The sequence below is a fragment of the Lepisosteus oculatus genome, chromosome 27 (genome assembly GCF_040954835.1).
Source record: "Lepisosteus oculatus isolate fLepOcu1 chromosome 27, fLepOcu1.hap2, whole genome shotgun sequence".
NCBI lineage: Eukaryota > Metazoa > Chordata > Actinopteri > Semionotiformes > Lepisosteidae > Lepisosteus > Lepisosteus oculatus.
This window is the reverse complement of record NC_090722.1, coordinates 2,078,925-2,100,131: the sequence shown is the minus strand read 5'-3', so window position 1 is coordinate 2,100,131 and position 21,207 is coordinate 2,078,925. Positions and strand designations below refer to the sequence as shown.

The 21,207-nt window shown below is 44.5% G+C and overlaps 1 protein-coding gene across 1 annotated transcript; it reads left to right on the top strand.

Annotated features, from left to right (window-relative positions):
• Positions 1-6,202: 6,202 nt before the first annotated feature.
• On the top strand, positions 6,203-13,894 carry LOC102686919 (fish-egg lectin-like). The gene is made up of 5 exons (XM_069185111.1): positions 6,203-6,276; positions 6,576-6,821; positions 7,016-7,039; positions 13,243-13,561; positions 13,663-13,894. Exons 1-5 carry the CDS (start codon positions 6,228-6,230, stop codon positions 13,802-13,804), a joined length of 780 nt encoding a protein of 259 aa, XP_069041212.1. The 5' UTR covers positions 6,203-6,227; the 3' UTR covers positions 13,805-13,894.
• The last annotated feature ends 7,313 nt before the right edge of the window (positions 13,895-21,207 follow it).

The following is a 21,207-nucleotide window of genomic DNA, read 5'->3' as shown; positions in this document are numbered from 1 at the left end:
GTTACAAGATGTTATTGATGTTTTTGTACAAGTGATAGTTACAATTATACATATAAACAACCCTAATCCTACAAATACATAAAGTCCTACTCCAGGACCCAAACGCAGACCTCAGCCACGTGGAGATCTATCGTCAGGATCTTGGAACAGCAATATTGACCCAACTCCGATTATAATTTTTTTTGCTGATAGATATGCCAACACCCGGAATGTATTGATACCATATCCCCAGTAATGCTCCTCAGGCCTAACAAGCACACTGTTGGTCTTAGGAAGCATCAGACACAGAAATGGTAACAACATCCTTCTTTCTGTTCACTCAGTCTCTGGTGCCGTGGGTCGGTGAAAGTGCGATGCGCGGATCCAGTGATCTCATCCTGTCACTCAGATGGCACAGGCAGTAGTTAGTGGCACCTGATATGGTCCCTCCCAGCAGGATTGCAACGTCTGGCAGGGTATCTCGTCTTCACCTACACCCACTCGCCAGGTATCCGGTCGTGTCTCCCCTCTACTGGAGCTCCCCAAGCGTCCGGCACCTGTTCACAACCCCTGTGCACCGCTTCAGTTAACAACTCTACAATACTTTAATAGAGAGTTAGTTAATTCATCAGTGCGTTAGCCAAACTTGGCCTCCAGGGAGTTTCTTTGGCTGCCCGTGATGATCTCAAATGGGCTCAGTGTCACGATTATAGTCCCCCCTCCTTAAGGGTGCTCCAGCCCTTTCACGTGAGACTTTATTCTGTGCACCTGTTTCCTATTCCCAGCCCACCTTAAAAGCCAGGCGCTGACGCTCATCCGGGCTCTGCAACTGATTTCCGTATCATGCGAGTCCGGGACCTGGAAGCGCCTGGTCCCGTTAAGGTTTTAATCTCGGTTCCCGTTCCTGTTCCCTGTCCGCCGGTTCCGACCCGGCCTTCGTGTTTTAATTCCGAGTTTTGATGGATCTCCTGGTTTTGGACTTACCCTTGTGATTTGGATACCCTCTAAGGATTATTCTTTTGGATTGTTTGCCTCGGCCACACCTCCCCCGTGCACCAGCGCACCTTGGACACACACCCCTGTCTTCATCCCCGTATTCCTGCATGACGTTTCCCTAGTGTTTCCCCACTTCATCGGATTGTGTCGTCCGCATAGGGTCCGGAAAGAACTGTTCGTTACACTCAGTCTCACAGTTCCGTTTGCTCCAGCCTGCAAACCGCACAGGACTGCAGGTAGAGCATCTACCCACGGTGTTCCTTCAGTTGATATTTCCTTAGTTGGTCTTTCAGACTGTGGGTGATGGTGTCAATGTGACTTCCAACTTACCTCTATTGAGGCAATTACAGCCTGGCACACCTTCCCAGTGTAGTATGCCCCTAGATCAGTATCCAAGGGGCAGGGCAGTCCGTACCACGGGATCATCTTTGTCATACACTTGGGTATGCGCCAGCCCACATCCCATCATTATACAACCCCACATTCTTTACACCTTTGTTCTAACCACTATTAAACATCTATTAAAGGCCTCAACCTGAATTCTCCCTTTTCCCCAATAGAGGATTCACAGGGGTCTCAGACTCCCGCTCTCCCAGTGCCGCTCGTCTGGCATCTGCATCTGCATGGTTGTTACCTTGAGTTACTGGAATTCTTTATTTATTGTGTTATTTACACCTTACTCAAGCTGCTTCTGTCGGTAGCTGTAAAACTACAAATCAGTTCAGAGACAAGCTCGGTATTCTTAACTGGAGTCTCTGCCGTTGTGAGAGAATCCTATTTCTCCATAGCCATCCAGAATTGTGGCCTACATACAAAGAATGGTTGATCCATCTGAGGAAACCCCAGTCTCAGCACCTGTAAGAGAGCTTGTTTCAATATATTACAGGCGGATTTTGCTGCTGGAACCAAGGCAATCTTCTCCTTGCACTGCACTCCCCCTTTAAGCAGATCTGTTAAAAGTTGTGCTCACCCCGTAAAAACATTGCACCCAGGCCCTGTTAAAATTTCACAATGCTAGACACAAAAGGGCCTTATCATAACTGCTTCTATTAGACACTCTAAAGCTGAAGCAACTGAGACTTGTGGGTTTCCTCGTCAGGGGAAGCACTCAGAATACCATCAACATACTGAGTGATCACAGTCAGTTGAAGCCACGTGATACCCTGTTCTGGATAGTCATTTTTTGTAATGCATAATATTTCAACCCAATAGATCTGGGATAAAACCACCCATTAAAATCTGGTACTCGGCAAGTAAAACTTGCTGCCCCAATACTCCTGTGGCTTCCTGCCGTCTTCCCATATACATTACTCTATAGCACACTGTTGAACAGAGGAGTGAAACAAGCATGACAGTAGTGCTCCAGTATCCCCTAACAGAGAAACCACCACTCCATTAACAGTACAGTTTTATACACTGGACTGGGACAGACTTAGGGAGGCTACAAGGGATTTACAGGATCTAATCGTTAGGTAAACAGATCTTCTCACAAGACGTTAGTCTCCCCAGTCTCGATTCTAAACCTACAGCATTTCAGGATGTCTGGTTTCGAGACATTCGAATAAACCCAAATTGTTTCCACTATTGCAACTAATTGTGTAAAAAATACAAAAACTGTTTATCTAACTACTTTGACGTCCACCTGTACTGTACTTATACGTTTCAGACGCTCTTATATTTTCCAATCTCCTTAAGTTGATTTTCGTCAAGTCTCTTTAGTTACGTCTCTAGCCAGTCCAGCTGGCTAAACACACTCATACCGTCATTTAGTATACAAAAACTCACAGTTACACACATACATGCCGGCACACAAATTCATAAAACACACATACACATCGAGAATATATTTTTCTCTTCGTACTACAATGTGCTGTATTCTTGTTTTACTTCTACATGAATCCTTTTAATTCCTGAAGCGCACTCCAGGTTCGCTGCGTTCCTAATTTCGGGTGCGGTACTTTAACCCACCGGTCAATATCTTCCGGTTTTGGTTTTGATCGTATGGGGGAATCAGGGAAGGTAGGTGCGAGTGCGGACCCCCTCGACGGGGTACGAGACAGTTAGAGTGACGCTGTCATCAACAGCGCCAGCCCCCGCTACATCAGGCCCTCTCCCACTTAGGGTGAGAGTACAGGTCTGCGGGCGCCCTCTGTTTAAGAAGGGAGTCCCTGTTCCGTCTCTATCACACTCGTACCAGGTGTCATCCCACTCAGACCCCCCGTCTCCATATGGTCACTGTGGGAATTGATCCCAATTATTTTCATTTCCTTTTCATTTTCTCCCCTATGGGAGAGCAGGATATAACACATTAACTAGTGCAGTGCAACCAGGAACTAATTCTTCTTTTAGTTTCTGATTCTCCTGCACTGCCTCTTTTCGCTTTTGTTTATACTCTTTCGTAGCGAGTAAAGTATCTTTTCTTCCGGGTTTTTGTTTTCCCCGTAAACACACTTTGAAGTCACATCCCAATTTCTTTTTTTTTCTCTCATGTATCTGCCACCACTGGTGCCGGCCGTGCACCAGGGTGGGAGCTACATGCTTGTGCTTTTGCCAATCAATACGCATATGCTTTCTTTACAGGCGTCTTTGCCCCAAACTCCCTCTGACAAATTCAGCTTTTCCCATATTTTTCTCCTTCTTTTCCGTCAACTTACACTTTTCCGATATATAAACGGACCCTTCCACCACTTTCTCAAACCATCAGTTAGTACACATGTTCGGTCTCTTTTACTTTTGTCGTGTGTGAGGTAACAGCTCATACAGTAGGGGGATGCTTTCACTTGACAAACCTGTGCATTCCTGCACTCATTCAGCCAAGGGCGTCTGTTACCTCCAGATCTAAATGCCTCTCAGAGACTTTAGAGAGGACTTACACCGCACTGTTCACAGGTAAGGAACGAGACCTCGAAAACCCCCTTTCTTGATCAGTAATTCACCATCCCCAGAACGCCAGCATCACTGCTTTTGCCCCGGGGTGGACTTACACACTGAGCTCAATCAGGGCGATTCTCGGGTCTCAATGTCCTTTAAATCCTGCTACTTAATGCTTTGCTCTTTTATTATGAGGTGTGTTTATGTTAGTGTCTTGCGTGTGTATATGTATTTCACAAACAAGGAAAACACCAAAAACATATATATATATCTCTCCTACTTCTGTTCCCTTTAAAACAAAAAACCACGCAACGCCAATCCGTGCATGATCAAGGCGTAGCTAATCTCAGGACCCGGGGCGCAATTAAGGCCCACACCAGTCTTGAACTACATGCATTTAATGCACCACTTGCTCTAGAACCCCGGGCGCAATTAAGGCCCACACCGATCCTGAGCCTCAGAACTCCGGGCGCAATTAAGGCCCACACCAGTCCTGAACTACGTGCATTTAATGCACCACTTGCTCTAGAACCCCGGGCGCAATTAAGGCCCACACCGATCCTGAGCCTCAGAACTCCGGGCGCAATTAAGGCCCAAACCAGTTCTGACCTTCAGAACTCCGGGCGCAATTAAGGCCCACACCAGTCCTGAACTTCGCGGTAAAGGTCCAAAACCCGTTCAAAAACACCACGTGCAATTAAGGCATACACCAGCTTCGAAGACCAGTACACAATACCGCGGACCGCCTGCCAGACCAAATTCTGGGCTTACAGCAAACAACCCATTACATACACCAGTGTCTTCCCCGGACCACAGGAATTCGGGAACTCACGTTTACTCTGTCATCTTGGGCGATTCTCGCAGGGAGCAGAGACTTCCCAATCGGTCAGAGAGAGTCGGGACTTTTTTTAAAAAAAGAGGAGTCCTTACCTCTTAGTAATGTGAGCGCTGACCGTCTCTCCTGCCGATGGGAAGTTCTGCGCCTTCTGGAGCATCCGCCGACTACGCCAAATTTGTTGTAACAGAAGGAATAAGGTTCTTGATCCCAAGATGAAGTAAAACAGATGAGTTTATTGCATGCAAGGAACAATAAAGCCGAAGTCTTGTTTCCCGCAAGAAACAACAAAACCGAAGTATTGTTCGATGTGCCGGTACAAACTTTTAGGTTATATAGTCCTTGCTTGCTGCTTCAGACGTCATTCGGTGTTATGGTAAGGGGGGGTCATGGTATTTGGCCAGTTGAGAGGCCCTGGCCAAATGGTCAGTTTAAGATTATGCCCCCAGGGGGTTCCTTGCTCGCATCTGGAATCCTTATCAGTTAACCCCCTTTCCTGCCATAAACCCCTGTTGCTTAGAAGTCTAATTTTCAGGCAGAACTGACTTAAGTTATTAACCCTTTTAACATCTTGTCTCTTACTTCACAGTTAACCCCTTCTTCACATCTTGTATCTTTCTTCAGCTGTTTTAATTCTTTCTGTGTCTTCCTTTGAATCACTTTCCTCCATTATATATCATTTCCTTTGTATCTGTTTAGATGGAATCACATTTCAACACAAAAATGTATGTAGTAATGACATCTACCTTGTCTTTAATATCCTCACAGACAAACACCCTCCAATCTGCAGTCAAGAAACGACCAGCGGCTGTGATTTATGGAATTCACACACAAGCCTTTCTAAAGTGGGAGCAATCTGGTCCCACAGAGAAAATCCACATGGAAGACATGCAAGCTCCACACAGCAGGAAATCCAGCTGGACATCAACCCCAGGAACTGTGAGGCAGCAGTCCTCAATCCACACCACTGTGCTGTCTAAATGGTCACTCGTGAATTAGGAGCTGTAAGAGCTACAATATCATTAATTCCCCATTCTGAATGCAGGAACTTGTGCTTTCATAAATGTTAGTTATCATTTATCCCTTACTTGTATCAGATTAATTGAGAAAACAAGACAGGATCTGGAAGATTTCAAATCAGGGCCCAGGTATTATCCTCTGAGTGCTCAGAAAAATTGAATCAGATGAAAAAAATGTTTGAGGACAAAGACTGCAGAGGTCTGTAACAAGATATTCAGCTTTGCAATATGTTTCAGAGGAAGTCTTGATACAACTAATTATCTAATTCAGTTATTTTTTGCATTCAACAATTACAACGTTTTCTGTCGCCACGATTACTACACCCTGAGGATGAGCTCTGTGGACGAATGTAATTCATGTCTTCTATAATTGAAACTTGAGTGATTCAATCAGCAGCTCGTTATGGTTCAATTTAACACCTGGTTAGACAGGTGTGTGTAGGAGCTGAAGCTCAGCAGTCTTGACTATATAAAGGCCACTGCTGGGGCTAATCGTATGCATGAGGTTTGTGGGATCACTTATCAACATGGAAGGGAGAGGGTGTTTGTTGTGTTTGCTTGTGGGATGCCTTCTAGGTAAGGTTTGGATATACTGATTTAAGCAAAAGTAGTAGGGGAAGGACAGATGGAGATGTAGTAATTGCATGCTGCTAATAGTTATGGGTTTCAGTGTATCTGGTTGGGTCTTGAGTATAGATGTTGCTTAAAAGATACCTGGACTGAGTGTTAAATCCATGCCTTAGATGTCTCCATGTACTATAGAAGTTCTGCAAGACCTTGTTAGTATTCCCCTATGTGTGATCACTAAGAGCCCAGGCTACTTCTTCCTGATCTGGCTGGTGGTCATTGATCCAGTGGCGTCCTCTCCTCCCCAGTGTCTGTGGCTGGAGCCCTGCAGTGTCGGGCTGTGCCTGGCAGTCTGAAGCAGATAGATGCTGGTGCTGGAAGGGTGTGTGGAGTCGACAATGCAGACAACCTGGTCAGCTACCAGGGCAACAGCTGGGTCTCTCTGGCCATGAAGGGGAAACATGTGAGTGTGGGGTCAGCAGGACTCTGGAGTGTGAGTCTCGCGAGCCTTGTGTTCAAGTGGCTTGGAGGAAGGTGGATCCGAGTGCAACCAGGTGAGGCTACAGCTGATCTAGAGAGGTTGGAAATGGTAGCTTTCAGATTTCTCCATGAATCCACCAGGCTCTGCCAGGCCACCTGTCAATGCGTTTTCTGGCTGAAGGCAGCTATTTCACTCCCTTGTAACTGAGGGATGAGCACTGCACTGCCCCCTGCTGAGAACAGCTGTATTTCTTGCTCTCCTCTGCAGGCTCCCTCATCCAGATTGATGCTGGTGGAGACAAGTTTGTGGTTGGTGTCAATGCTGCCAATTCCATCTTCTGCCTGAACAGCGGGCCTGTGCTGCAGTATGCTGGCCAGGGCAACATCCCCTGGATTCCTGTCGTGGGCTCCCTCAAGTACTATTCCTGTGGACCTTTTGGTTGCTGGGGAGTGAACAGGCTGGACCAGATCTTTGTCAAGCTGGATGTGAGTGGGGATTCCTGCAGAGGCTCCGACAGGTGGTACCCCATTCAGGGCTCCCTGTCCCTGGTGGAGGTGGGCTCAGATGGCAGTGTGTATGGGGTGAACAGGAATGGAGTGGTCTACAAGAGGTGAGCTGGGGGAAGGGATAACACATGGGTGCGTGATTCTCTAATTCTGGGCTGCTCTAACCCTGTGCTTCTTCCTTGCAGGGTTGGTATTGATGCCTGTAACGCCTTTGGCAGGAGGTGGTGGGCTCTAAGGGCAGCTGGTGTGGCCAGGCATGTGTCCTATGACCGAGGGATCCTCTGGGTTGTGTGCAAAGATGGCCGAGTCCAGAGGTGCCAGGTCTGAGCAGCCTGTGTGGCCTGGTCCTGGGAGGAGAGCAGTGGAAGTGTCTTCTGAGCCAAATAAAAGTGCCAATGAAAGCCTCAGTGTTGTTCCATGCTTCTTCCTGCTCATGTTTCTCTTGCTACAATTCAAGAACTAAGGGTAACAAGTTAATGCTTCTGTTTTCTGACAGTATAAATTTTCTGTATATTTTATATACTGTACATGGTAAGTGCTTATTGACAGTGCCAAGCCACATAAACAAGCAGTTTGCCAGGAAAGTTAAACAAGATTATTCATGACAGTTGGTGATGACTTGACTCAGCAGATGATAACAGTCACAGCAGCTTCACCCATCCTGAACTGATTGCAGCAACTTCCACCCTCAAGACAGGGAAAGCTCCAGGACCTGACCACCTGCATCCTGAACAGCTTACCCATCTCTCTGTACTTGCCTTAGAATGGCTACTAGCATTTTTCAACAGTTGCCTTTTACTAAACAAAATGTGTAAGATCTGGAGAACAGAACTGGCAACCCCCTGAAGCTAAGCAGGTGTGAGCCTGGTCAGTACCTGGATGGGAGACCTCCTGGGGAAACACTGAGGTTAGTGGGGCCAGCAGGGGGCGCTCACCCTGTGGCTCATGTGGGTCCTAATGCCCCAGTGTAGTGAGGGGGACACTATACTGTAAACAGGCACCGTCCTTCAGATGAGATGTGAAACTGAGGTCCTGACTCTCTGTGGTCATTCAAAATCCCAGGGCGTTTCTCAAAAAGAGTAGGGGTGTACCCCGGCGTCCTGGCCAAATTTCCCATTGGCCTTTATCAATCATGGCCTCCTAACAATACCCCTCTATGAATTGGCTTCATTACTCTGCTCTCCTCCCCACTGATTGCTGATGTGTGGTGAGCGTTCTGGCACACTATGGCTGCCGTCGCATCATCCAGGTGGATGCTGCACATTGGTGGTGGTGGAGGGGAGTCCCCATTACCTGTAAAGCGCTTTGAGTGGACTGTCCAGAAAAGCGCTATATAAGTGTAAGCTATTATTATTAACAGAAAAAGTCATTGCTGTTCTTAAACCAAACAAATCACCTGAGGCCCCAAAAAGCTACCGGCCAATCAGCCTCCTCCGCATCACCTTCAAGTTTATGGAAAGGCTAATATACAACAGAATAAGCTCTATCATAGACCCACAGCTCCAAATGAACAAGCAGGTTTCAGGCCGAATAGATCAACAACCGACCAGGTCTGCTGTATGGTCGAGGATATCGAACAATGCCTCCAAGAAAAAAGAAAGCGGGTGCTGTTCTTGTGGACGTAAGAGTATCTTATGCCACCGTCTGGCATAAAGGACTCATCCTCAAGCTGCTTCGAATCATCCCAAACATGAAAATGGTCCCTTTTATCTAAGACCTAATCTCTAACAGATCATTTACCTTAACACTGGGCAATGACAGCTCCAGGAAATTTTACCTTAAGAAGGGTGTCCCACATGGCTTGGTGCTGGTGCCAATGCTGTTTAACATCTACACAGCTGACCTGCCATGTACAGCTGCCAAAAAGTACATAGATGCAGACGCCATCACTATTATGCATTGCTCCACAGACATCAAAGCAATAGAAACGACACTATCGATTGACCTGAACAAGCTGAACTGCTACTTCTGGAGGTTACAACTTAGCATCACCAAGACAGTGAGCAGCATTTTCCACCTCGCCAATCGCCTTGCTAACATAACAATCAACGTCAAGTGCAAAGACAAAACTATTCCATTTGAGAAAAGCCCGAAATATCTAGGAGTTGTCCTTGACCGCTCACTGATCTTCAAGCAACATCTCGAACAAACAGCAGCAAAAATCCAAGCAAGGAACAACCTCCTGCAAAGACTAGCTGGCACTAGCTGGGGTGCAAATTTCACCGTCTAACACACCTCTGTGCTTTCTCTAGCCTTCTCGGTAGCTGAGTACTGCTCTCCTGCCCGGCACAACAGCAGCCACACGAAGAAGGTAGACACAGCCCTGAACAACCGTATGCGCATTATCACCGGGTGCATTAGACCTTCGCCCACTGAATTGCTACCGATTCTCAGCGGCATCTGTCGACCTAATCTTTGCAGAGAAGCAAGTTGCATCAACCTTGCACTGATAGCCTCGGAGGATTCCAACCTTCTGCTGCACGATGCCATCTGCAACCGGAACACCGCGATCCTCCGACTAGAAAACCGGCACTCACCTTCTAACACAATGAGGCGCCTCATGAAAGAAGCAAACAACGACAATGGCACCAACTGGGCTAACAAAAAGTGGCAAGACGCGTGGAATAATAACAACCACAGACTGAAACACTTTATTGACAAAGTATCCAACAAACCCGCTGGAAATGACCTACCCAGACAAGCCTGGGTCAAGCTGAACCGACTAAGAACCGGACGTGGCCGTTTCCGGGCCACCCTACACAAGTGCGGTCTCACTGATGACCCAATTTGCGAATGCGCGCGATGGCAAGGAGCAGAAGGCCGACCACATCCTATACTCCTGCCCTCGCTTCAGATGCCCCGGCAGCTTGACCGATTCGGATGATGCCAGCCGCGACTGGCTGAGGCACCTGACTGTGACAATATAACTATGTAACCTCTGCATGTTAAGCTCAAACGAATGAAAAAAATATAGACTGTACATATTCAGATAGCTAGGAGCTCCTTTCCTAGCAATTACAGCTGCAAGTCTCTGTAGTAATGGTGCACATGTGTACAGAAGGATCTGCACTTCTTCATCTGATGCCATTCCAGTGTTGCTTTGAACTGAGATTATTTCTCTGCTACTTTCCTGGATTTTGCTTCATCCATTTTGCCCTCTATTTGACAACACACCCAGTGCTTGCTGAGCAGCAATGAGAAGCAGAACAGTGACAATCCTGTCTCCACCATGCCTCACAGTAGGAGTAGTTGATTATGCTGTTTGTACAGCATGTTTACATCAAACTGTTCCAATTTCAATTAAAATACAAAATGTTTTAGTTACATTTACAATCTACCCATGCCCTACTGAGAAGCCAGAATGTTCCAGTTTTGATTCATGAATGTTTTATGACACAAAATACTGAAATTATTTACAAAACACTTTTAAAAATGGAAGGACACTGTATGTAATTCTTACAAAGGAAAATAAAACTAAGCAGATTTCAGATTCAGAAAACTTCTCTCTTGAAGAGTGTGAGGTAGGGCATTCCATAGAAATGGTGCAAATACAGTTCTGTTTGGTTCCTTCGAGCATTAAAAGTCAATAAGATCTTATATTGAATATGACTTCATGCAATGTATAGCTTTAAGCATAGGAGGGATACGCTGCCCTATTCTGGTGTGAGATAGAAGTCCTAGCCTCAGAAATGTGCACATATTGTAACTTACTGAAAAGAGCTGCAGAAACCAGACCTCGATGTTATCAATGAATGCACTCGGCATCAGACATTGATTGAAATTGCCTAATATGGGAACGTTTCTCAGGTGAAAAAATAGATCTTGAATCAAGTTTTTCACATGGTGCTCAAAAGAAAGGAGAGGATTAAGTGTGACTTTCAGATTTCTGCCTCTATCTGATGCCTTCATGGAGAAGCCATCCACCATTACTGTGAAGCTCCCCAAAGTGTTCCCAGCTGACATTTGCTGCACACCAGTTAAATTTCTGTTTTGTCACTATTTAGTTTCAAGGAATTTGATGTCAGCAAGAGCTTCATGTTATATAGTCAATAGATAAGCGATGAAGGTGAAAGATCAGAGGGTGAAGAGGTTTTAATGTAAATCTGCAAAATGTATCTTCTGCTTAACAATGAATCTGAAGACCATATTTTTGTATGATCTGAGTGGGAAGGGGCATACAGATAATGAAGAGCAATGGGCCCAAGACTGAACCGTGAGGCACACCTCGATTGACTGGGGCCATGAGGGATTTATGAGGATCATGAGAAACAAAATGCTGCATCCCAGTCAAATGTAAGAGGAACCAGCTAAAAACAGTACAGCTGATAGCCAAGAGTGCCTGCAAATATTAGAGCAAGATTTGAGCACAAAGGGCCACTAATATCAAGGTGCATAAGAATACTGAGAGCCCCTGAGTCAGATGCAGCCAGCAAATCATTTACAGCCCTGACAAGATGATGGAGCAGTGTTGTAGTGGTTTCTTATCCGTAATCCTCTACCACACCAAATTAATTGAGAAAACAAGACTTAGAATATTTAATCTAGGGTCAAGATATTTTCTTCTGAGTGTTCAGAAAAATTACATTTTTAATCTGGGAGATGAAATGTGAAAAAACATATCTGAGGACAAAAAACAAGAGTAACAAAATATTCAGATTTGCAATTAAACTAGTTGTCCCATTAGCTAATTTAGTTATTGTTTGCATCAAGCAATTACAGAGTTTTTTGTGTGCCAGCTGTCCCTGTGACCACCCCTGACCTGCACTACTGGAGGATGTCACTGCTGATATTAGTACTAATCCAGCTCAAGACCATCTGAAGAACTGGGCTTCAATTTCAGTTTTTGATTCCTACACCCTGAGGATTATATAATTAATGAAGTCTTGTGTAATTGATACTTAAATGATTCAATCAGCAGCTCTTTATGGTTCACAATTTAACACCTGGTTAGACAGGTGTGTGTAGGAGCTGAATCCCAGCAGTCTTGAGTATATAAAGGCCACTGCTGGGGCTTATACTGTACATGAGGTTTGTGAGATCACTTGTCAAAATGGCAGGGAGAGGCTGTGTATTGTGTTTGTTTGTGGGATTATTTCTTGGTAAGACTTAGCTTTTACTGCTTTAATTAAAAGCAGTAGGGAAAGGGTAGATAGAGATACATGTAGGTTTGGATATAGTGTTTTAATTAGAAGGAACAGCACAAGGGTGGATTGAGGAGCAGTAATTGCATGCTGCTGGTATATATGGTTTTCAGTATAGCTGGTTGGGTATTGAGTATAGATGTTGACTAAAAATACTTGGATTAAAGTGTGCTTTTGAAGTTCTGTAAAACTGTTGACATGCTGTGCATTGACCTCTGTTCATTTGTGGTTTTTCTGGATGCAAACAAGCCCTGTTGGCTTGTTTCTTCTGTCCTGTATGTTTTGATTGATCCCATAGTAGGATCATGAGCATCTGACATACTGCTTCATTTGATCTTGCTGGTGGATACTGACCCAGTGGTGTCCTCTCCTCCCCAGTGTCTGTGGCTGAAGCCCTGCAGTGTCGGGCTGTGCCTGGCAGTCTGAAGCAGATAGATGCTGGTGCTGGAAGGGTGTGTGGAGTCGACAATGCAGACAACCTGGTCAGCTACCAGGGCAACAGCTGGGTCTCTCTGGCCATGAAGGGGAAACATGTGAGTGTGGGGCCAGCAGGGCTCTGGAGTGTGAGTCTCGCAAGCCTTGTGTTCAAGCAGCTTCGAGGAAGGTGGATCCAAGTGCAACCAGGTGAGACTGTGGCTAACTTTGGCAGATGAGCTAATGGAAATGGTGGCTTTCAGATCTCTCCATGAATCCATCAGGCTCTGCCAGGCCACTGGTCAATGAGTGTTTTGGCTGAAGGCAGCCATTTCACTCCCTAGTAACTGAGGAATGAGCACTGCACTGCCCCCTGCTGAGAACAGCTGTTTCTTGCTCTCCTCTGCAGGCTCCCTCATCCAGATTGATGCAGGTGGAGACAAGTTCGTGGTTGGTGTCAATGCTGCCAATTCCATCTTCTGCCTGAACAGAGGACCTGTGCTGCAGTATGCTGGCCAGGGCAACATCCCCTGGATTCCTGTCATGGGCTCCCTCAAGTACTATTCCTGTGGACCTTTTGGCTGCTGGGGAGTGAACAGGTTGGACCAGATCTTCGTCAAGCTGGATGTGAGTGGGGATGCCTGCAAGGGCTCAGACAGGTGGTACCCCATTCAGGGCTTCCTGTCCCTGGTGGAGGTGGGCTCAGATGGCAGTGTGTATGGGGTGAACAGGAATGGAGTGGTCTTCAAGAGGTGAGCTGGAGGGGGGTCACTGGGGGAGGGGATAATGCATATTGGTACATGAATGACTGTCCTGATTCTAGACTTCTCTAACCCTGTGCCTTTTCCTGCAGGCTTGGAGTTGATGCCTGTAACCCCTTTGGCAGGAGTTGGTTGACTCTAAAGGCAGCTGGTGTGGCCAGGCATGTGTCCTATGACCGAGGGATCCTCTGGGTTGTGGCCAGAAATGGCCAAGTCCAGAGGTGCCAGGTCTGAGTAGTCTGCATGGCCTGGTCCTGGGAGGAGAGCTGTGGATGTTGGAGTTTCTTCTGCCTTCTGAACCAAATAAAATTGCCTGGAATCCAATATTGGTCTTTTTTTTTTTTTTTCTCTCCCCTGCAAGTGGCTTGAATATTTAGTTCAAGATCCTCATCTACAGGGTTTGACCAAATGTTAATCATGGAAGCCATGATCTCCTCCAGAAGACTAAGGAAATAATTCCTTAACTCATAGGTAATATCCAAGTAGTTGAAGAGTTTCTTTTGCCAAGCAATAAGAAGGGTGGCAAAGCTCCAATTGTTTATGGGATTGGGAAATTAATGTGGAAGTAGCTCCCGTTTCCCTACTCTACTGTGAGTGAGAAGGGACCACAATGAGATTGTGGCATTGTTTATCAGGAGGCTGTGCTGAGCGCTTCTCCATTAAAGATGAATGCTTGCAATATAGCTGGAGGGTAATTGAGGAAGTGTGTAATTGGATTAAGAACTGGCAGTTAAATGGTTAACTGCAAAGAAGTAACTTGATCTGTATTGGCAACACTTCCTGACTTGCAGGAAAAAAATCCATGTTCTGGTCTACTTTACAGTTTCAATGTTGTAGGCGATGGTGAATTTAGTATTTCCTTGGTGCTACCTAATTCTAAACAAGAAATTCATGATTCCTGGAAACTAAAGACAAAACCCAGAGGAGTTGAAATGCACTAGAAACAATGAGGAAATCTCATTTTGAAATCGGAACAGAAGGCACTTCATTTTCCAGAATGTTTCTATAATGCCTGAATTCAAGTATTTGGATGGCAAGGGTACTTTCTGTTTACATTTACTGTTAAAACATTGGATTGGTGATAAGACCTCCACCCCATCAGGACAATTCAGTTTTGTAGGATCTCCTTTGGCAGCTGCGAGGGTTGATTTGGAAAGTCTCTACTTCCCCATGGTGCCGGTTTTGCCCATTTGTGACAGACTAGCTTGTGGATGGCAGTTGGCTATTTTTTTTTTCCTCCATTTACAGTAGGATCTATATCCAGATGTTGACTAGTTGCAGGAAGGATGTGTTATTCTTTATTCTATAGCAATTCTGGTGTAGTTTTGGCCTTGTTTGTCCCACTGAAAGGTACATTTAATCCCAGTAAGGTCTTTAACAGACTTTTCATTTAACTTCCTGAATGCTTAGTCCCTGATCCAGAGTTTGCTCCATTCCACAGGAATAAGAGTGCTTGCACCATTACCCATGTTCCCCGGCTATGGAGGCTGGCAGGACATGGACCATGAGCAGTCCTAAGGAGACTTACAATGGCTCACTGTATTTTTTTCCAGACTGGCTTTCTTGAAGGCAATTGTCTGGTGGATTACTTAGTATCTTCATGTAGGTGCAGATGAGTACTGTTGTGGAGGTTTTTGTGCATTTTACATACTATTTCAAGTTGTCAGATGGGCGAAGGATTGATGTTTGCAGGGGGTCCAGTGATGCGCAGTTTGGCATTCACGTACTCCGAGAGTCACCCTCCGCTGATGATCCTGATCAGCCAGGTGTTCTGCTGCCGTAGGGGCTGAGGTCTGCAGGAAGCCGGTGGGAGAGCCCCATGTTGTACCAGCAAGTTTGGAGATCACATTGCTCCTTGTTTTGATCTTGTCTTGAATTTCTGATCAGGCAGGTCATGGACCGGGGGTTCTTGGGATTTCGGCTACCCTGGTACTGTACTATATGGTGCTGCTGGGTGAAGCACAAGCTCAGGAGCTCGGTGACCGAACACTTTCCCCAAGGCGTCTCGGATATCAAATAGGGAGTCTGGATAGGAATGATGGGATGACTGGGTGCCAATGGGCATACGGCCTTAGTGTGTTGGAATAGGAGGCCCAGGAGGAGTGCGATTACTTGTGACAATGCTGTCGTTTCCCAGTGCGGCTGTGGGCTGTGAGCGCTGAAGAAAGATAAGAGGTGAAGAAGGGGTTAACTGATTCCTTTCTGCACAAGGACTTGTGACACAAGACATTTCAGGCTTACAGTTATGGCAGGAACTGGGATAACTGATAAGGATTCTAGATGCCAGCTAGAACCCCCCCCCAGGAAGAAAACCTAAAACTGACCAATAAGAGTGGTCAAAGCCTGGAGGACTGTCTGAACACTGTGACCTCTACCCATTACCACGGTAATGAGCTACATTGAAAGTGGCTGAAAAGTGCTACAGTATATAAACTGAAAGTTTTGTACCGGTATTTTGAACAATACTTTGTTTTTTTGCATGCAATAAAACTCATCTGTTTAAACTTCATCTTGGGATCCAGAACTTATTTGTCTGTTACAACAGAGTGTAACTCTTGCTTCCTGTCCGAGATGAGCTCTGCATTGCCTCATCAGAATTATTTTGGTTGCCAAGGGTGGGGAGCCTTTTTCGTAGGGCTTATGTCGGATTGCCTCGTAGTTTATCCTGTATGTTCTTATTGAATTGTATTTAATTTTATTGTACTTTATACAGTGTTCTTGGGCTTGGAAAGGTGCTTTATAAATCAAGCTGATGATATTATAAAGTGCAATGTTTTATTTAATTATAAAACATTTGAGACAAACATTTTGGTCTGAACATGCTTGCAACCAGCACATCACCCAGTCCCTACTGTGAAGCACGGTGGAGACAGTATTGTTACTGTTTGGCTTCTCATTGCTTCTTTGCAGGAATGGAGCAGGTTGTCAAAAATTAGGGGAAAATGGATGAGGCAAAACCCAGGAAAGCACAAGAGAAGCGTTTTCAATATGGTAATACAAAATAACTTATTAGGATACTGCATGAAGTGATAAATAGAAAAAAGTACAATAAAAAGTAAATAAAACATACAGGACAGAATGTAGGGCAATTGGACATAGGTACTAGTAAATAGGTGCATTTTAAGCATAGATTCAGAGGAAGGACATTTCATAACAATGGAGCTGTAACAGAAAAAAGTCAGTCACCAAAGGTCTATGAGTTAGTCCTGGGTAAAGAGACTAAAGAACCAGCCTCAACCTGTAACCCTGTCTGTAGATGGCTCTGTACTTGAGCTTCAATCAAAATTGAAAAACCTTGGGGTTATATTCGATTCTGGCTTAACATTCGACCCACATGTACAGCATACTGTCAAAACATCTTTTTTTCACCTTAGAAATATCGCAAGACTACGCCCTATGCTATCATTAACTGTGGCTGAAAAGCTGATCAACATATTTGTATTCTCTCGAATTGACTACTGCAATGCTCTGCTCCCTGGGGTATCTAAATCTACTCTGAACAAGCTGCAGTATGTCCAAAATTCAGCAGCCAGAATCCTGACCAGATCTAGTGCAAGTGTTCACATTACTCCTATCCTGGAGTCCTTGCACTGGCTTCCGGTCAAATTCCGCGTAGACTTTAAAATCCTCATGCTCACCTACAAGGCTTTACATGGCTTGGCACCTCAATACCTGTCTGAACTTTTATCGCCCTACTCCCCACCTCGCAACCTCCGCTCTTCAAATTCTGCCCTCCTTACTGTCCCCCAAGCCCGTCTACATTGTATGGGCGACAGGGCCTTCTCCTGCTATGCCCCCAAGCTCTGGAACTCCTTGCCCAAGGATATTAGAGAGTCACCTTCTCTAAACTCCTTCAAATCCAGACTCAAAACCCTCCTTTTCAGAAAAGCCTTTACTTAACTGCTTCCATTCTTCACCCCTCTGCTCTTCTTAATACCATCTTCCACGGTCTCCTCTATTGTTATTGTTGTATTGTTGTAATTATAATTGTGTACTGTCTTGTGAAATTTTCTTATTTATTGTTGTAGTCTTCTTATTTATTGTTATTGTCATCCTGTAAAGCGCTTTGAGAAGCCACCTTTAAAGGCGCTATATAAAATAAAGTTTATTATTATTATTATTATTATTAACTGAACACAGCCCAGGAAGGAGTGTGAATATTGAGTTCAGAGATGTAGGATGGAGCCGCCTTACTAAAATCTCATGTTGAACATGACTTTATAGGCAACCAGTGGAGGAATGATATGCTGCCCTGGTGGAGTCTGAGTTAGACTCCTAGTTTCAGAGTTCTGGCCATATAACAACTTCCTGGGAAGAGCGTTAGGGAGCTCATAAAGCAAAGAGTTGCAAAAATCAAGCCTAGATGTTCTAAATGCATGAATCAGGCACTTGGACATTGATGGAAATGACCTGATGCGGGCAAAACGTCTAAGGTGAAAAAAGATGTCAAATATTTCTCATGGGGCTCAAAAGACAAGAGAGGATCAAGGTTGATTCATGACAGGGGGGGGAAAACGTATGGAGAAGAGTGTTAGGGGGGGGCTATGGAGCAAATAGCTGCAGAAACCAGGCCTTGATGTCATCAATGAATGAAACGAGCACTTGGCATCAGACATTTATAGAAATTGCCTAATATGGGAAAGTTTCTAAGGTGAAAAAAGAGATTTTGAATCAAAGTTTTCACATGGGGCTCAAAAGAAAGAAGAGGATTAAGTGTGACTTCCAGATTTCTGCCTCTATCTGATGCCTTCATGGAGAAGCCATCCACCATAACTGTGAAGCTCCCCAAAGTGTTCCCAGCTGACATTTGCTGCAAACTAAATTTCTGTTTTGTCACTTTTTAGTTTCAAGGTATTTAATGTCAGCAAGAGCTTCATGTTACACAGTCAAGAGATAAGTGATGAAGGTGAAAGATCAGAGGGAGAAGAGGTATTAATGTAAATTGCAAAATATATCTTCTGCATAACAATGAATCTGAAGACCATATTTTCATATGATCTGAGTGAGAAGGGGCATATAGATATTGAAGAGCAATGGGCCCAAGACTGAACCCTGAGGGACACCGTGATTGACTGGGGCCATGAGGGATTTATGAGGACCATGAGAACAAAATGCTGCCTGCCAGTCAAATGAAAGAGGAACTAATATTCAATATTAAAAACAGTACATCTGATAGCCAAGAATGTCTGCAAGCATTTGAGCAAAAAGGGCCACTTATATCAGAGTGCATAAGAATACTGAGAGCCCCTGAGTCAGATGCACTAAGCAAATTATTCACTACCCTGACAAGATGTAGCAGTGGTTGCTTAACCTGGTTCCTGAAGGTCAGTGTATCTGCAGGTTTTATCCCAGATAGACTCTTAACATAAATGAGCTCATCAGTAGTCGAATTGAATTTCATCAACAGCTCCCATTTCTGAAGACACCTGACAACCCACAGGTGCACTGGCCCTTCAGGACCAGGATTGGAGATGCTTAACAGGTAGTTTGCTCAACTCATAAATGAGCTTAAACATGTAGTTTATAAAGAGAAAAGACTCAGTCTGATGGGTTTCAATTAATTTTCAATGTGATAGAAATTTGTACTGTAGCTAAAACACCAACAGAAGATGCCATACTAAAAAAAGATTGTTTATTTCAGTGACCTCTTCAATATTTTTTCAGCAGGGGGCAGCATTTAATAACTGATGAGCATTTCAGCTCCAGGGTAAAATCAGAGCTGAGAGGAGTTCTGTTGCTTTGTGTTTTGAGTCTCTAGCGATCTGCAGCTCTTGCACAGCTTTTTTTTTTTTAACTAGAGCATAGAAGAATCAGACTAAACCTGAGAACACTAAAAGCTCCTGAGCTTTGCAGAATACAAAACCCACATTTTATTGCCGCATTTGATATAATCATTATCTTTGTTGGTGTAACTTTGGTGTAAACTGAAATCTTAACAGTGACTTTAGTACAAAAAAATCAGTGTTGTGAGCTGTGCCAAGGCAGTGACCAGTGTCAGGTAAGCTTGTTATAGAACAAATTTAGCAACTATATCACCCTGCAACTCCCAGCTGGCAGCCAACTGAAGCTCAGCAGGTGTGAGCCTGGCCAGTACCTGGATGGGGGACACCTGGGAAAGATCAGGTTGCTGCTGGAAGAGGTGTTAGTGAGACCAGTAGGGGGCACTCACCCTGCTGTAGGGTCCCTAAACAGGTTCTCATTTCTGCAACATTAACATTGTTCCTCTCATATTCTCCACTCAGCTGAGGCTGGGCCCTTGTTCACTGTACCTGGGACTAGATCTCAGACTCTCAGTGACTATCTTTTCTGACTCTGCTACTTTGTTATGGAATTCCCTTCCCATAATGCTTTGAGAATCAAATTCTACAATTTTAAAAACTAAACTGAAATTCACCTTTTTTATGAGGAGAATGTCCGATTGTCCTACAATTTATCCTGATGACTAAGTTTAACTTTAAATTGTATTTCCCCCCCCTCCTCTTTTCCCATCTTAATCATTAGATACAGTGCCCACAGGTTTAGAAAGGTGCTTTATAAATACATTATTTTAAACTGCAATATTCTGTTTCATTTTAAATGAATGGTTTAACATTTAATTAAAATTAGAACATTCTGGTGTAAACATGCTCAAGACTGTATTAAATGTAAGGTTTCTCATTGTGTCTCAACAGGAACTGGGTAGACTGTCAAATTTGGGGAAAATGGACAAAACAAAGTCTAGCAAGCCAAGTCTGTTAAAGACGGATGGGATGATAAAGTACCTTTGAGCAGGACAAAGAGCAAGGCTAAAACTACACTGGAACAACTTTAGAATAAGATCCTTCTACAGCCCAGCCAAAGTCTGGATGTGAATCCAATTGTCATTGTAGGAAACTGTTGTCCACAAACAAACCTGCAACCATTCCATACTGTCTCCACCACTTGAAGGGGGTGTCTTTCACTTAAAACTCTGAAATGTGTTCCCCCAAGTTTCATGGTTAACATTGTCACTGATAGACAAATACTTGGTATAGAAACTCATCTTGATACATAACCCTCCTACTTTGGCAGCCTTGGCCAAGTAAAGGAAGTGAATGATACCAGAATTTAGATAATGCATGGCAAAGAGGAAGAAAGGTAAGGAGCAGTACTTTTGTTACCTAAACAAAAGTAGGTCTTCATACAACATTCTGTTCAATAACCAGTCCTTGTTCAAATCATACTTCCCAGGTTGGCTTCCAGTTGTCTTTTGAGGAGTGGTTTAGTTGTGGGAACCATTACCCATATCCTTCTGAAAAGCTAAACAAACTAAGCCTTACTGTAGCTCCTTTAACACAGTTTGGAAGAGTGTGGAAACAAGACCTACCACTACCAAGTCAAGGTTTTCATGAGTTCCCAAGATAAATGAAGATAATCTGCTTTAGTTCCAACAGCTTCCATAAACAAGTGAAGCCAAGCAGGAAAGAACTGCTTGGGACAGCTTTGCCAGCCCATCTTGTGCTGGAGAGCCAAATCACTTTCAAGTGCATAGGATTCATGACTGGATGCAACTGTCACCCATCTTTTATACAAGGTCTCAGTTTTCCTTTCACTTCATAAAATGGCATTAGGCCTTCCGATTGGATGAGGGTAAAAAAAAAAAAGCATGCAACACCCTC